Source organism: Musa acuminata, chromosome BXJ2-4 (assembly GCF_036884655.1).
Source record: "Musa acuminata AAA Group cultivar baxijiao chromosome BXJ2-4, Cavendish_Baxijiao_AAA, whole genome shotgun sequence".
NCBI classification, from domain to species: domain Eukaryota; kingdom Viridiplantae; phylum Streptophyta; class Magnoliopsida; order Zingiberales; family Musaceae; genus Musa; species Musa acuminata.
In genome coordinates this window covers 44,319,752-44,336,229 of record NC_088341.1, presented here as the reverse complement: position 1 = coordinate 44,336,229, position 16,478 = coordinate 44,319,752, and the positions used below count along the sequence as shown (strand labels likewise).

At 35.9% G+C, this 16,478-nt stretch overlaps 1 protein-coding gene across 1 annotated transcript; it reads right to left on the bottom strand.

Moving 5' to 3' along the window:
• Window positions 1-6: 6 nt before the first annotated feature.
• On the bottom strand, window positions 7-16,116 carry LOC135611158 (bifunctional aspartokinase/homoserine dehydrogenase 1, chloroplastic-like). The gene is made up of 19 exons (XM_065106557.1): window positions 15,882-16,116; window positions 15,708-15,773; window positions 14,012-14,073; window positions 13,105-13,479; window positions 11,330-11,418; window positions 10,946-11,249; window positions 8,314-8,366; window positions 8,004-8,218; window positions 7,818-7,905; window positions 7,628-7,741; window positions 5,329-5,427; window positions 5,025-5,219; window positions 3,855-3,937; window positions 2,715-2,940; window positions 1,304-1,449; window positions 1,028-1,163; window positions 759-842; window positions 592-684; window positions 7-511 (listed from the first exon to the last, which is right to left on the bottom strand). The coding sequence occupies exons 1-19, from the start codon at window positions 15,989-15,991 to the stop codon at window positions 266-268; spliced, it is 2,784 nt and encodes a 927-aa protein (XP_064962629.1). The 5' UTR covers window positions 15,992-16,116; the 3' UTR covers window positions 7-265.
• Between the last annotated feature and the right edge of the window lie 362 nt (window positions 16,117-16,478).

The following is a 16,478-nucleotide window of genomic DNA, read 5'->3' as shown; positions in this document are numbered from 1 at the left end:
ACCAGATAAAAAAGTATGGAAACACTGACTCACTCACCTTATTCTCATTAAAGCGTAAATGCAGGCCACAAAGAGTCAACCAAAAGCTTAACAACCATATGGACCATGTTAAACTTCAATGACTACATGCAAGCAATGCAACTAAAGGTCCGACGAAACGACTGGTTCCTGATGAAGGTTGAATGTGTGCCTAGTTACCAATAACATGTGGTAGAAGACCTCAAAAAGAACACAAGCAGAACTCGCGTGTTCTTAGATGTGGGCATTAAGATGGGGCACCTAGATACGATGCCAGTCGCAGAATATCGCTGAAGACTCCACCAGCAGTGACTTCGGCACCAGCACCAGGCCCACGGACGATCAGCGGCTGATCCTTGTACCTTGTGGTGGTGAAAGCTATGATGTTATCTGATCCAGAAAGCTGTGCAAACGGGTGCTCCCTCTTGTATCTCCTCAACTCCACACGGCCTTTCTCGTTAACGGCATCGACGACACCAACATATCTCAACACCTTCAGATTGAGAAGAGCTAATGAATCTCTCTTCCGAGACAATGTTGTCTAATTACACTGAAGTGGATCAGATCACCCACCTCTCCTAAAGCTTCGGCAGCATCTCGTTCCTCTGAAAGTTCTTTGTCAAAGTTGGGCAGTTGCTGCATAAATTCCTCAGGTGAAGAACATGCCTACAAATACAACAGTTAGAGAAGCATCACATTGATTTGTAAAGATGTGTAGCTTCAATAATGTACATTCTTACTCTTAGTGGCTCTGGAACAAGGCTCTGGACAGGGATATCGGAAAGCTCAAGCTTTAGACCCGACTCTCTTGCAAGAATTATGACCTGCAATCATAGAAATTTAGATAACACTTGTTATCTGAGGAGTCACAACACCAAACAAATGACTAACATATAATCATTTAGTCAATTGTGGCTTCCAGTCGTTTCACAAAATCATCCTAACACAAGAAATCCAGCAGACACTAGTTACAATCAATATAAAACAAAAAACTAAAACATATCCTCACCTTTCTAGCAACATCTGTTCCAGATAGATCATCTCTTGGGTCAGGCTCAGTATATCCAGCCTCTTTTGCTTCAGATACCACTTCGCTAAAAGCTCGTGTTCCTTCGAAGTTGTTAAAAATATAACTCAATGTTCCACTGCAGTACCACCCAAGAATAGACTACAGGAGTCAATCTGATAGGTTAAGAAAGATCAGCCACAAAGATATATTCTCTAGATACAAGACAATTGCGTCCAGATTTTTCAAGGGGCATACTATGCATCTTCCTATGCACACCTGAAGATGCCCTCAATATGCAAGATTTTGTCACCAGTTTCAAGAAGTCCCCGCAAAGTGCTGATGATTGGGAGTCCAGCACCAACTGTTGCTTCATAGAAGTAGTGAGTGTATGATAACCGTTGCAGCGTCCGTAGTTTTAGATACTATATATTGATGATACATCAGTATTTGTTGCCAAATTTATAATACATATGTATAAGTTGAAAGGGTTGTGCTACAACATCAACCATCAGCAATCAAATAAGAATGTCACCCCAAAGTTAAGATTCAGAAAATAAACAAACAACACAATTGCACTGGTCATTTTGCTGATTTAACAGGCCTTCAAACTAGCCTTACGTGCATGTTCCAGGTGCTGATTAATTTTTGACATCAAAAGCCCAGAGATGCAAAGAGTTAGGGAATATTTTCATCTCTTTGAAGCTTCAAAAATCAACAAAAAGAACATATATATACCAAACATAATATATAGAAAGTTTGTAATATGTCAAAAAAGAAAAAAAACTTTTATAGGGCCTGAAAATAATCCACATATGTAGTCAATTAAAAGTCAGCTGCTATGCTATTTCAGACTGTTTTACCTCGGGAAATTTAGCGACAACAAAAGCCTTGGCAGCACTAAGGCATCATGCTCTTGTGGCTACCATCAATTTGTCATTGATCCTTGTTTCTGTTAAATGTTTCGTTCTCTTCTAACTCTGCATTACTCACTCATTGATTCACAGATTATTTTCTCCCACTAAAATGATTAAAAAATTCCAAATTCATCTCCTAAATGTAAAGTCCATATAAGAAGCACCTAATGTTTTTAAAGTTCCATCCTTTCAGGACTCTCCCAGGAGAGTTTAGGTGCAACCAAACCAGACCTCTATCAAAGGCCATGTCGCTACTTATTTCATTATATTGGAGGTTGTGATTTCACTATATGACCTGGCGTGCAGGGAGTATGAAAAAGTAATTGACCACTAAAAGCAATAGGAAAACTATCAATCTTTTGGCCAACAAACATAGAATGAATCCTATAAACTAAACATAGACATAAACTAAATTAGACTTGAACCCACCAAACGGACATGGATTCTTCAAGAATGCTAAGCTCAGACCTAAAATGTGTGTGCATAGGCTGACAGTGGACTACTTCAAACACAACCATCAGCAAACCAAGTTTCTAGAAAAAAATTAGTGCTTTATCCATTATGGTTTTACTAAATACCAGGCTGAAATTGCAGCTGAGGATCTTACAACAAAAGATTAATTAGAAAGCATAATCAGTCCAGCAGAAAACACTGGATGAATGGCTAAACAAGCAACATAAAAGGAATTATCACAAATGCAAAATATGAAGAATGTCTTTCAGAATAACAAAATGAAAGGTATATGAGAACTAGCCAATGGAGGAGCTAATTACCCGATCAAGAGGTCCAGAGTTTGCCTTTTTGTTAGGAGTAATAACATGGATGCCATTACGCAGCCAATCGTAATAGTTGTTTGCAACATTTGTATCTGCCGTGCAATCTACCAACACCGTATTTGGAAAAAAATGATTTTCATGCACATGCTTTGCAAATTTGTCTAAATCAGCCACTTCAGCCTTTTCTTTCTGAATTTCTCGCCATTTGCTCAAGTCTATTCCCCTGAGAAAGCAGCTAAGAAAGTTGGAAAGCGGATGTAATAAATGTAAACATGAGCCTATATAATTCAAGCTCCAAAACCACTGCTTCCTCTGATACATAGATCAAGAAGATGAAGTTCGGCTTTCAGTTAGAAAACATTACCCTTATTAAGCTTATTAGTATGTTGAGAATAATCATTTACTCCATCAAATTTGTTATTGAATTTTCCCTGAACATATTCATTGGTTCATGACATATATTTCTTGTGAGATCTATGCAATCATTCTTATGCTTATAAAGTCTAGGAGATAGTGCCCAATTACTAGTTTGATACTTCAGATTTCTGGTACGAGTTGAGAGTTATCTCCTAATGCACATAACATAGTGATTTCAAGCAGCCAACATTGGTTTTTCAGGCAATTAATTACAAAAGTATATCAAGATGAAATATCTGCATTTTATTGTTAAAGAAAGGAACAAAAATAAAGGAAAGCAGATATTAGTTCTGACAGGGTAAATATGTATCATAGTCCTAACTCCTAAAAAATCATACAAATGGTTGCTAAAAGATTCAAGTCATTTTAATTGCAACAAAGGAAAACGACAACATCAAATCAGGGCCTCACTTTGCCTTGATAATGTAACAATGCACTTTAAAAATCTACTATGGTAATGCAATGTTATCACCTCAAAAGATTAATTGAAACATCTCTGCATGCACAAAAATAAATAATCTTCTTTTGTATTGAAAATCAGTCATTAATTAAACAATTATTATCAAGTAGATAGTAGAAAGAAACTGGCGTGCGTTGGATAGGCCCAAATTCAACTGAACATTTTAGTACTTCTAAATTCTAATCACAGTAAAATGACTTAAATAGTGGACTGGTAAGCATGTATAGAAGGCATGAATTAGTTTAAGCTCATTAGCTTACGTTTCACTCAGAACCATTGTCCTTGAACCAGTAATTCCCATTACACGCAGATCAATGTTAAATTTTTCTTTGAGACTTGCTGCCTGCAAATTTACATGCATACCATTTAATTTGATGCTGGCACTTAGTTCAAAATGTCAATTCCATCAATAAGGAACATATAGTGGACTGGTAATATGAAAGGAATATAGCATGGCAGATAAATCATAGATAAATAGGAAAATGATAACAGACATACCATATATGGTATACCATGATTAGTGCTGCATGTTAAAAAAAATTATTGACTCAAACATACCAAAAACCTAAGAAGATTAAGAGTACATAAATAATGATAGTCAGCTAAAGTTGAAAACAAATCATCTAGAAGGTAACAATCTATAGATTAATATAACTGAACAAACAAAGATCAGCAACCAAAGAGGTTGCATTAAATAAACTAGTTGAAGGCTTGAAGCTACATAAGTTAAACACATATACAGAATCCAAGCTTCCCTAGGGAAGCTTGCAATCCAAGTATTGTGAAACGAGGACCCTGATGAACTCCTAAATCAGCTTTATATCTCAGTGAGTTAGTAGTCAAGTTCCATGTGTTTCTGCAATATTTTAGCCAACCATCATACTACCCATGATCTCCAATCAAACACAACCTTTCACAGGATGCATCTGGATCTACTCCTGCACTGCCTACAGAAAAATCAAACCATTTTATATCCACAATAGTTTTTGTCCTAAGATATAACTGTTGGCTTCTATCAAAATCAACTCTGAACAGACAGGAAAACCTATCAATTTTTTAAACAGAATATTACAAATCCTTGATAAATAATCTAGTTAGTAGTTAGTTGACATTTCTGTTGAGTTGACAAAATCATACCCAAGATATTTCATCTCAGACATAGAACTCCAATAAACCTTAAACATGTACCTTAATTTAAGGATTAACTATTAAAATTACAGGTTGGAGCAACAAAAATAAATAAATGCATATTAGACTGATTCTTTGCACAAGAAAGTAAATGTCATTGCAGCAGTCTATCGATGAAATTAAAAGGCCAATGCAAATAAATAATGATTGGCCTTATATCTTATTTCATGCAGAGATTATCAATAAAACATATTGGTTAATTGTTTGAAAAAAAATAATGATAAGGCCATGTTTTCAGTGACCTGATCCCTAAGCTGATCAAGCAATGTTCCCCCAATTAAACCTGGTCCAATGATACCCATGGCTAATGTTGTTTTCGAGAGGTAGAATCTTGAGTGAGCAGCCCTTAAACCTCTAACACAATCTTCTTGCTTCAGCACCACGGTTATGTTGTATTCACTGCAACCTTGAGCAATAGCTCGTACATTTATGTTAGCCTGCAAGACAAAAACAAATTATATGTATACGAGAAATAAGAAACTCTAGTATGTCAAAAAGATCACTTTTTGTATGATTCAAATATAAAAACTAGTAGACTGGAAATACCTTCGCCAGGGCATCAAAAAGAGTAGCACTAACTCCAGGGGTGCTAGCCATTTTCTGGCCAACTGTAGCCAAAATGCTACATCTAGGAATGACCTCAACCTAAAGAAGATATAGCAAAGCAAAAAATGAGCAGAAACAAACAACGATATTCAAATAGTGTAAAGCACAAACTAAGAAAGTGAGTATTTCCTGGAACAGATGATTTAGGATATAGAAAGACAAACGGTAAAAGATTTTTCTCCCTGGGTGAGTTGTCATCAATCTCCGATCTCTTATAAGCCATCCAATCTTAGAATTTGAAGAAATAAATTTTAGGATGACAATAAAAGGCATTGGGAACTCTAAATTTATCAAAAATTTTAGTCAATTAATTGGACCATCAACTATAGCATTAATCAGGTACATTTGGTGTGAAAGTTTGAGAGTGACATATTAGAGGAATCACAAATAAAAAAATACAAGAAGTTAATTGTCTTTTTCCTAAAGGATTAGAAAAACAGATTAAGCTTGCAATTCATGTTGGTTAACACCAGCAGACCGGTACGCGGACCGTCCGCCACTGGGCGGTACTGTTAATTGGGGTGGTTTCCGCCCCGTTACTGTCCAAAATCAGAGAACCTGGAGATCCAACGCTCTCCCTCGATGATCTCGATCTATCACCGCCCTCCCTCGTCGGACGTCGTAGATGAGATGTTACCTCCTCCTCGTCTGAGGCGATGAGGCCTCGGTATCGTTGGCGAATTCTCCTCATCCGTGTAGAGAGAAGAAGCCTCGGCAAGGGGAAATGTCTTATTATTATTATTATTATTATTATTATTATTATTATTATTATTATTATTATTATTATTATTATTATATGTATAAATATATATATATATATATACACACACCGAGCGATACGCCAGAGCATACTGCTCGGTACGCTCGTACCGTACTGAGCTGAGCTCGATACTTCGGTACGATACGAAATTGCAAACCTTGGTTGAACCAGCATTTTAAATGCTTATGGGGCTTAGCAACATGGATTACATGAATAAGGAAAAGCGAAAGGCAACATGAAAACAAAAAAAATATGGACATGCAGATACATAATTTGTTGGTTTGTTCCAACAAATCTTTGCTTTCTTTCTTATTCAACTTACAAGAGGGTCGTACGCAAGGTCCTCCATACCGTACCGTACCGGAGTTTCGACCCGGGCTCGGTACGGTATGGTACCGGTGTACCGGGCGGTACACCAGGGCGTACCGAGCGGTACACCTGGGTGTACCGATACTGTAGCAGTGCTACAGTGTAGTACTGTAGCACTGTAGCGGTACAGGGCGATCCGCGTATCGAGTACCTGGCGGACCGGTACATACCGCCCGGTACGGCCGGTATGCTTCGGTACGGCAGACACTGGCCGTACGGTTTCATCAAATAACTAACAAGAAAACAAGCGAGTCTGTAGATCTTATGTTATTTGGGTTAACAACAAGGCTAAGACCATATATAAATCACATGTTACAACTTACCCGAATGATCACCACCAACATCCAAATGGCAATAAAAGATCTTTCATAATTAAGAGTAGGTTAGGTGCACTTCTAACCTCAGCAACAGGGTTGTGCCATGGCATACCGCCCAATACGGGTGGTACATACTGATTCGATAAGGAACCGATATGTAGACCACCCTATATTAGGTGGTCTATGTATAATGGCCTCGAATCACTCGATACGGGGTTTGTACCAATTGGAACGATCGAAATCCAACCGTTACTGACTGCTATACTAACCTATATCGATCGGTAACGATCGAATTTTGACCGATACCAAACAAGGGTCACGTCTAATTTGATTCAAATGGTCCATTGACCATTTGAACCAATAAAAAAGATTTTTAAACCCTTTTTACCCCCTTATTCTCTCCCCTTTCACTCTCTCTGTCTCATCTACTCTCTCAATCACTTTCTCACTCACATATTTATCTCATTTGCACTCTCTTAAACTCCACAAAACTGTTCCTCGAAGCTTGAAAAAGATATATCACTATTTTTTCCTAATTTAGATTATTTTTGCTAAAATATACTAAATTTAAATTTATTTCCAACTTAAAAACCCTAATCTAGCTTTTTGTTTCTGTTTTTAAGAATTTTTTGTGCTATTTTTTGCCCTTTTTTTGTATCATCGGTATCCCCCACCGTATCGACACTGGGTACACCAATTCGAACCAGTAAAGCGAACCTTGCTCAACAATACCGGAAGAGCATTATGAAATATAAACCATACAAAGTAATCTGAAGGTAACAAGGTCACATGCCTTAGAAAGTCTTCCTGCCTCTAAAGCTTGTCGGAACCTAGAGTGTAAGGCTGCCGAAACTGCTTTGACTTCATTTTCTGGCACAGCAAAGCAAACAGAATGCTCACTGCTTGCCTGCATAGAGATTAGTGATTACATGAAGCTCATAGAATAACCAAAAATATCATGTAGTAAGAGAAAACAGAGATACCTGAGAAATCATGATAACATTAGCTCCAACATCTTTTACAGTACCAAAAATTGCACTAGCTGTACCAGGAACACCAGCCATTCCAGTTCTGCAGAATCCATAGTTTATCGAATGAGTTAATTACCTAATGTTATGCACAAGCAACAACAAATTTATCAGGAAAATGCCCCATAAAAAGTCATGCACCCTTCAACATTAACAAGCGCCAAATTATCTATAGTAGCAAATGCTTTGACAACAGACTCCAAGCTCCTTTTATCTCCATTTTCATTCACAGGTGGCTGGCAGATCATTGTTCCAGGGGCAGAGAGATTAAAAATATTTCTGATCAGTATAGGAATGGCATGATTCATCACTGGAATAATTGTGCGTGGATGCAAAACATTTGCCCCGAAGTATGACTGCAAACATAGGAAAAATTTAAAGTTGTGAAGTGCTTCTGAGACAACAGGTTCACAATTTTAACAAAGTAATTTTTTACTACGAAAAATCTAACCATTTCCCATGCCTCTTGATAAGACAATGTCCTCAATATCACAGCCTCACTAACTGCAAATTGGAAAAGTTCATGAGTCCTAATATCTATTTGATATAAGATGTAACATGACAATCACATGGTAGCATCCATTAACGGGCACTTGGTCCCAAGAATAAGTACCAAAAGGATAAGTAAATCTATTCGGTAATAAGATACAGGGTAATTATAACAACTTTGCATGGTTTGAGAATAGCAACAAAAAATAATCACCTTTTTTTTCTTCTAACAGAATTACCAATGGTATAGATGAAAGAATAGTAATTCTAACATTTTGCTAGAATAAATTACTTGGTTGCTTAGAACAATTGACCTGATAAGTATATCCCCCTTTGGATGTTTGGCTAAAATGCTGCATAATAAGGTGGTTTTGCAAGTTGTTACAGGACAAAGTCCCTATTCCCTCACATGTTCTTCAACAGTTCTTAAGTAATCATTTCTTTAAATCATCAATAACGTGTACATGCATGTTACTAAAAGTAATCTCCTTCATGATTTTTGGTCAGGATTTTATTTAATTACTTATTATTAATCATGAGATGTAACTACTAACTACATATTTTATCACTAAATAATACATATACCAAGCTCTGTATATTTATATATTAAAATACTTTTTATCATCGTACCCATGTTAAATTGTATCCTACTTTTTCAAAATTTGTTATAACAGCAAATTCATATAGTATCAAAATCCCATATCTGTCTCTGTGCTTCAAAAAATGAATCATAAGAACCCGACTATTTGAGTGGACTTGATGAATCTTATCCATTGAGATCATATGAGCAAAATTGGTAGCAAACAAATCTTATTTTATGTGTTTCTATATATGTATCTTAAAATCTGTCTCCCTATGCTTGCACCTTGATCTAGTTAACTCACCTTGTTTTGAGAAGTGAATCTATAATTCTTAGAACATATCTATACCAATTAAGTTTCTATTCTCATTTTATTATCGATCAGAGCTACCACCAACTATTCATGAATCTGAAGATTTTATATTACATTTCTCCAGTGTTCATATTAAGTTCTTACTGCAAACTATCTTGGACTAGAGAAGAGAAGAGAAGAATTGAAGGAGAAGAAGTGTTGCTTTGGCTTAAGGATTTGGACCATTTCATCACCCTGGGGATTAACTTTTTCTAAAACAAGTGTTCTAGCTCATCCTACAGTGATTTTTTTCTTTGATTTCTTCTTGTTTATGAGTAATTTGTAGAGTTATGCCCTTTCTAATTTGCATCAACCTTAATTTGAGCTGCAAATTTGTCAGTCTGGAATCAATGATAATTCTGACCTATCTGTCTTGTTTTAACTGTACTGTTTTGTGTAGAATTTTGATTTGAACAAATCTTAATTCTTTGGAAACTAGACTCTTATCTCTTTCTTTCAGTACCTTATTTGAATGATTTGGAATGCAAGTGTCGGCCCAAATGTTAATTTTAGTTGATCCTTTTAATTCCACTAAACAGAGACAATATGTTCTCACCTCTCTATACTAGATCACTTGTAACTCTCTATAAACAACTCCAATTTATACAAAACTTGTTTCATCTGAAAGTAGGCTCGTATATCTTTCAAAAAATATCTTGCTTGAATAAATTGAAGCATAATTTATTATCCAAATATCTAGTGCAATATCCCATGTCATCCTTTATGTTCATTTGACATGTTTTTCCAAAATACATGCTTATGTGTTCCTATATGCTCTTTGGATATGAATGAAATGTCAAATATGACACTTGTGTTCCTATATGCTTTTGTTTTCCAAAGTACATGCTTATATATATATGTATGTATATATATATATATATATGTATGTATATGTATATATATATATATACATATGTATACATATGTATATATATATGTATATATATGTATATATACATATAGATAAACATATGTATATATAAATACACATATATATGTATATATACATATGTATATATTTAAATATATATATATACATATACATAGATATATGTATACATGTATATGTATATATATTCAAGGGGTATCGTACAATTACATGTATATGTTTTAGATCCATGGCATCTAAAACATATGGTCTACCTAACTTTTTGTCCATCCATTTTTAACTACACCTTCATTATTCTATTGGTATCAGTTAAAAACCCTTTCTAACATGTCCCCATTATTTGAGTTTAACATCGATTTAAGTATGAAACAAGTAAAAACATTGATAGCATGTTATACAAGCATAACAAGCATTTTCATAAATAATCGCCATTGACAAAACACTTCAAATGCATGTAGAAACCATTAAAGACATCACTCACCTTCATAGCAAATGAAATGTTTAAACTTTAAAATGTATATATATTACCGGAATTGAACATTCAATATACTCACAAAGATGATACACACTTCCCATATATACATACCAAACAGTAGCATAAATATTGCAAAATATATGTTCCAAAGTAAAAGTGAAGCAGGAGGTATTTAGTATCCAACACAGATACAACATGCACATTGCAAAAGTACTAAAGAAGACATACTTTATATGGATTAAAAAGCATGTGCATGTTATGAGAACCTATGCATGTTTAATCGAGGAAAGTGTCAAACCTTTTCTCGGATCTGCACTGTATACACCATCAACATCAGTCCAGATGGTGACTTGCCGAGCTCTAACAAGAGCACCTAGTATGGCAGCTGAAAAGTCACTTCCATCTCTCTTCAAAGTAGTGGGAATATTTTGAGGTGTACTTGCAATGAACCCAGTAGCAATGATTATATCAGCAGACTGCTGAACAAACCACTTCCCAAGTCTTCTCTCTGATTCAGTATAATCAGGATCAACTTGATTGGAACTGGTAGGATTTACAATAAGGACATCTCTTGTGTCCATCCAACAGCAAGGCTTCCCATGCTGCATAGAAGATACAGTCCAAAACAGTTATACTAAGATTATTGTATTTAACAGAGATAAGTGTCATGCATAAAAATAACCTTTTTTATTGTATATGACAACATTTGAGCAGACCATAACTCTCCATGACCGACAACAAAGTCTGAGAAAGATTCTGTGGCATGACCAGCTGCAAAATATAATATGGATGTTAAAATTAATGCATCAAGGAAAATCGGCATTAGAAAGAAAACAGAAAAGAACAGATTGATAAGCTTACAACATAACTGCAGCTTAAGAAGCACATATTTAGAAACAATAGCTTCAACAGGAGAAGAAAAAAATGTAAAATAAACAAGTAGAACTCCTCAAACTGTCAAAACAAGAACAATCTACTCCATGAATAAATGCATGATTTCTGTTTATTTCTAACTAAGTTCCCAGTGTAAATCATAAACCTGCTTTTCAGAAAAATTTCAAGATGTGTTACTCTACATGTGGCCACATTCTTCTGTCAAGAAGATTATTCAAAATCCACAAGGATAAACCAGAAAAATAACTTTAATATGTTCCTATATGTGACACTTGCAGGAGTCATAAGCTATAAAACATTATTCAAGATTACAAATTCACAAATGAAATGTGATTTGTGTCTCTGTTACATACAAGACATCTATGAATGTTGTGTGCAACAGATAGTAGCTAGGTATGAGATATACCAATGATAAACTTTTAAGTCATGCCCTTCCAAAGCCCATGTCAAAGAGGCGTGGATAGTAACCTCACTACCTAGCAGTCACAACCAAAAAAATTGTTGGACCTTAAACTAATTAGTAGATGGTAGTTTACAAAATGCTGCTATAATGATACCTCAAGGATGAATAAACAAAACCAGAGGGGAAGACTTTAGCCAAAAAAATTAATGTTTCTTAGTGAAAACATTTCATAGATATCTTTGATTTCTTCAGCCAAATATAATTCCACGAATGAATTTCTACCCTTGACTTTGATGCTATGTGGGTTGCTAGTCTCCAATAAAAGAACATCAAAATAGATAGTTATTATGAGCTGGACACCTAATTTTGAGCAGTCTTAGTTTCATTAGGATTTACCATATAAGAAGAACCTGCTGATAGTTTGACACCTGATTTAATTGAGCATCCAAGTAAAACAAATGTCTTTCTTTCTACAAAGTTGACTCAGATGGACAATTAGAAATTGAACTGAATAGGGGAACACAAACTCATAGCAATGTTGAATTAGGACTAGCTGCACTAAAGTCACTTCAGCTACTATTAATACAAATGATGATGCCCAAACCTCATATGAATTATTAATTAATCATATCGACACTGCATCATATTAACAGTTCATGATACCATTGACTTCCCATGATGGGTTAGTATTCACAATTTACTCGCCAAACAGGTAAAGCAAGACATAATTCATAACCATGAACAACAATAATACTTCTATTTGTATTATCAGTATCAACTACATGGTTTTCTAAATAGAACCAAAAGCAAAGCATAATATAGACACTTCACAAGCAATTTAATGTCGGCTTTGCCAAGAGTGGCCCCATTTCCAGTAGCCATTTAGCAATTTCTGGATTGAATGTGCCAAAAACTAATCAATGAACACAGGCTTGTTATGTATATGCTTAAAATGAGTGAGCCTGCCATAAGTTACATAAGCTTCTAACAATAATAACAATGATAATATAACAAACTTCTAAATATTCTGCAGAAAATCAACAAGCAGAGATGTAAAATTGGTGATGGCAAATTATCTAGCAGTTAATCCAGCAATTTCCAATTGGCTCGGTAGCTAAAAAATTAAATGGAAAAGAAGAACAGTGGAAGTAACTTAAGACCTATATAAATGGCACGAAGCATTGCTTTCAGGTTACTGATGTCATTATACAATTGAGATAAGAATCTGGCTAGATCCTCTCCATCAAGAAGTTCCTTTGCTGTTAACATGTGCTTCTCAAAAACATTGTCAATTGCTGTTATATAAGAGTCATCCCTTGATGAAGCCTTGTTTACCAGATCGTACATCGTGTCTGTCACCTTTGACATTGCAGAAACAACTACTAACTTTCTTTCAGAAGAATCACTCAGGATAATGTCAGCAACACTCTGAATTCTTTTGGAGGTTCCCATACATGTCCCACCAAATTTATGAACAGACCACATGTCACCTCTTGGAATAGGAGAATCAACTATGGACTGCTCAAGAGAGACATCTGTGTGAAGAAAAGAAATGACGCAATCTATTATCAACATGTGACTAATACAAGGTACAAGCCATTGATGTTAAAAACTATTTCTTAAAACAAAATTCTGAAATGCTTTACAACACAACATGACAGTGATAAGGCACTAGTTGTCTACAGACAACCATTTCATGCAAAAATTCGAGCAAGACAAAAGCTGAAATGCAAGGAAAATTTGCATTAACAATTAGTAAATTTATCAAGCTCACAAGTTAGAGATATAAAGGAACAGAAATCAGAGAAGGTAGAATAAAAGAGACCACAACAGTTGCAACCATTGGAATGTAAAAGAGATTCAAAAAAGAAGAGGTAGGTTCCTTGACAGTTAAATGAAACCATGAACAAAATTTTAGAAAGATTTGCTGCAACAATGCTACAAGAAAAAACCCAAAAAAATTGTTATAAAGTGACTGGTTGTACTAGTTAAGTTTAGATAAGAAGACATGACCTTCCTCAAATATCAATAGTACTAGTTTACGGTAAATCATAGAACTAGAGATACCTGCTACGGAAGCAAAGATTTGGTTCTTGTATCTACCCTTTCGTATCCTCTCAGAAACAACCCTGAAGTAACAAGAAGCACACACATGAACAAATTTCCACAATTGCAACTATAAAGGGTGCATAGCAACAAGCCATATATCAATATTAAAAAAAACTTGTTTCATATCAAGAATACAATAAAAACAAAGACAGATCACTGATTCGAGTAAAAAGTCAAAAGGCATGAAGAAAAGAGGGCCACAACCATATGACATATCAATAAATGATTGTGTATTATAATGTTTTGTGCTTTGCATTATGCAGTAATGACTTCAAAGAAGTAAAAGGCCCACCAGCAACCAAATGTGAAAAAAAAAAAAGTTTCTTTTTTTCTTTTTGTCATTCGAGCACCAACCATCTCTCAACAACCAACTCCGTTTCTGTTCTGACGCTGATTCAAGGTGACAATATGGTGCCTGATCAGATCTATGGATATTATGGCACACTATAAAACTGCTATTACAAACATTAAATATCATGCTGAAGAATTAAGGAATTACTAATTTGGTACCAAAATCATCACTAGAAATACATATGAGCATTGAGCAAAATCAAGTAGATAATGTTGGCTGACACTAATTAGCAATAGCCTGCAATGACTTGGATTGGATCAAATCAATTGAGATTGACAGATATTTGTCAAAATTCAGATGAACCAGCAATTTTTTTATGTCATATTTCTCAAGGGCTTCAGAATTAGCTAGCATCAACACCAAAAAGGAAAAGATCTGTCTTAAATCCATGAGCAGATGGAAAGAAAGACTAAGGATTGGGAGAAGCACAACAAAGACAAAAGAACAAGATTCAAAGAGTTAACTAGATGAAAAATTAAGCAGACATAAAAGAAACAGGGATAAAAGAATACGGCTCCATTGAACTCCAAATTTGTCTTCTCAGTAGAAATGCTGATCCCTCAAGTACCCTAATTTGATCAATCCTGAATCCAACAATCTAAACCTTGGCTTTGGAGTAACTTTTTGCATGGTTGTGCTATATTTCTTGTCTATCTGGTTTATAAACCATTTACAAGCCCTTGGATAAGGCATCGCCATGATCATTTATGAAATCATTTGTTTTGCACAATATGTATATAATATCCTTGTCCCATCATGTTAGGATAGTTAATCCTTCTTCTATATTTCCGTCATACATTAATTTCGAAGGAAATTCTGAAGTGTGGTCTATTGTCTACTTGAGATCCATGTACAATATTAGATTCATACGAAATAAATCCAAGTTGACCGTCATTTTTCATCATAATTAAGTATCTCATATCTCTAACCCAAAGGTTCTAAACATAAAAGCACACGGTGCCTGATTCACGCATGAAGGTGATAAGATTGATCCTACCGTTTGACATCAACTGGTAGCTTCTCCTCTCAAGACTCGTAACATTTTTGCTACCATCCGTGTGCTTTCAGGTATGCTAACACTGTTTACTTAAAATCTTCGTTCATTCTTATGGCACATCTCAATAATCATCAACTATAAAAACTAACATCAAATGTACTTAACGCACGTAGATAATATAAACATGGATAAGACGGTCACCATCAGAAAAGTTTCAGATTTTGGTGGTTCCGAGTCATTTAATCAGAATTAAGTGAACGAGTCAGACGATCATAGAACAATGAAGACGACCAAAGACCACGCACCTCCGCCGACCAGGAGAGGAGCATCCCCCAATCTTGCCGTCTTGTCGACGTGGGGCAGTAACTTGGCTGCATTATTCACGTCCACCAAAAAAATCACATATCTTTAGCAAATCAACAGATCGTTATGAGGAACTGAACAAGAAATCGAAAAGGCACCGAGACAGAGGATGAAACCTAATGGGTACAAGGTTTCGAAAAGAACAATCTGTGGAGCTTCGAGGAGGCGCATGGTGGAGAAAGACGGCAGAAGACGAGCGTGGACTGAAAACCGCGGTGGTCCTCATGTCGAACCCGACGGCGGAGGGCGTCCACGACCACAGAGGAAGCTCCGGCGGCAGAAGCGGCAAAGAAACCCCCCACGACTCCTCCGAAACCCTTCGGCTCCCCTCCCCTCACCAAACCGAGCCCCTCCTTACAAAAATCACACAGGAAACCAGCCGTAGGTGGCCACCTGTCCTTTTACCGATCTCAAAGCGTGGGTTTAAATAAGGAACCGGTTCGGGTTCTCCCTCGAACAGTAAAAACCGCGACATTCCCTCCGACGATTTCGTCCTTCCTCCTCCATGGACACCCTGATGACGGAGCAGCATCCCGAAGCGGTGGCGCCGACTCTCATCGCAGCCTCCTAATCGAGCTGATCCTTCATTCCTACAGAATAAGAATTTTACCTTATTGTCTGCAAGATTGCAGCAATCTTATAGTTTAGTTCTATGTAAGAATTTTAGATCAAACATAATGATTCTACTAACATAATAAACCTTGAATTTTGAA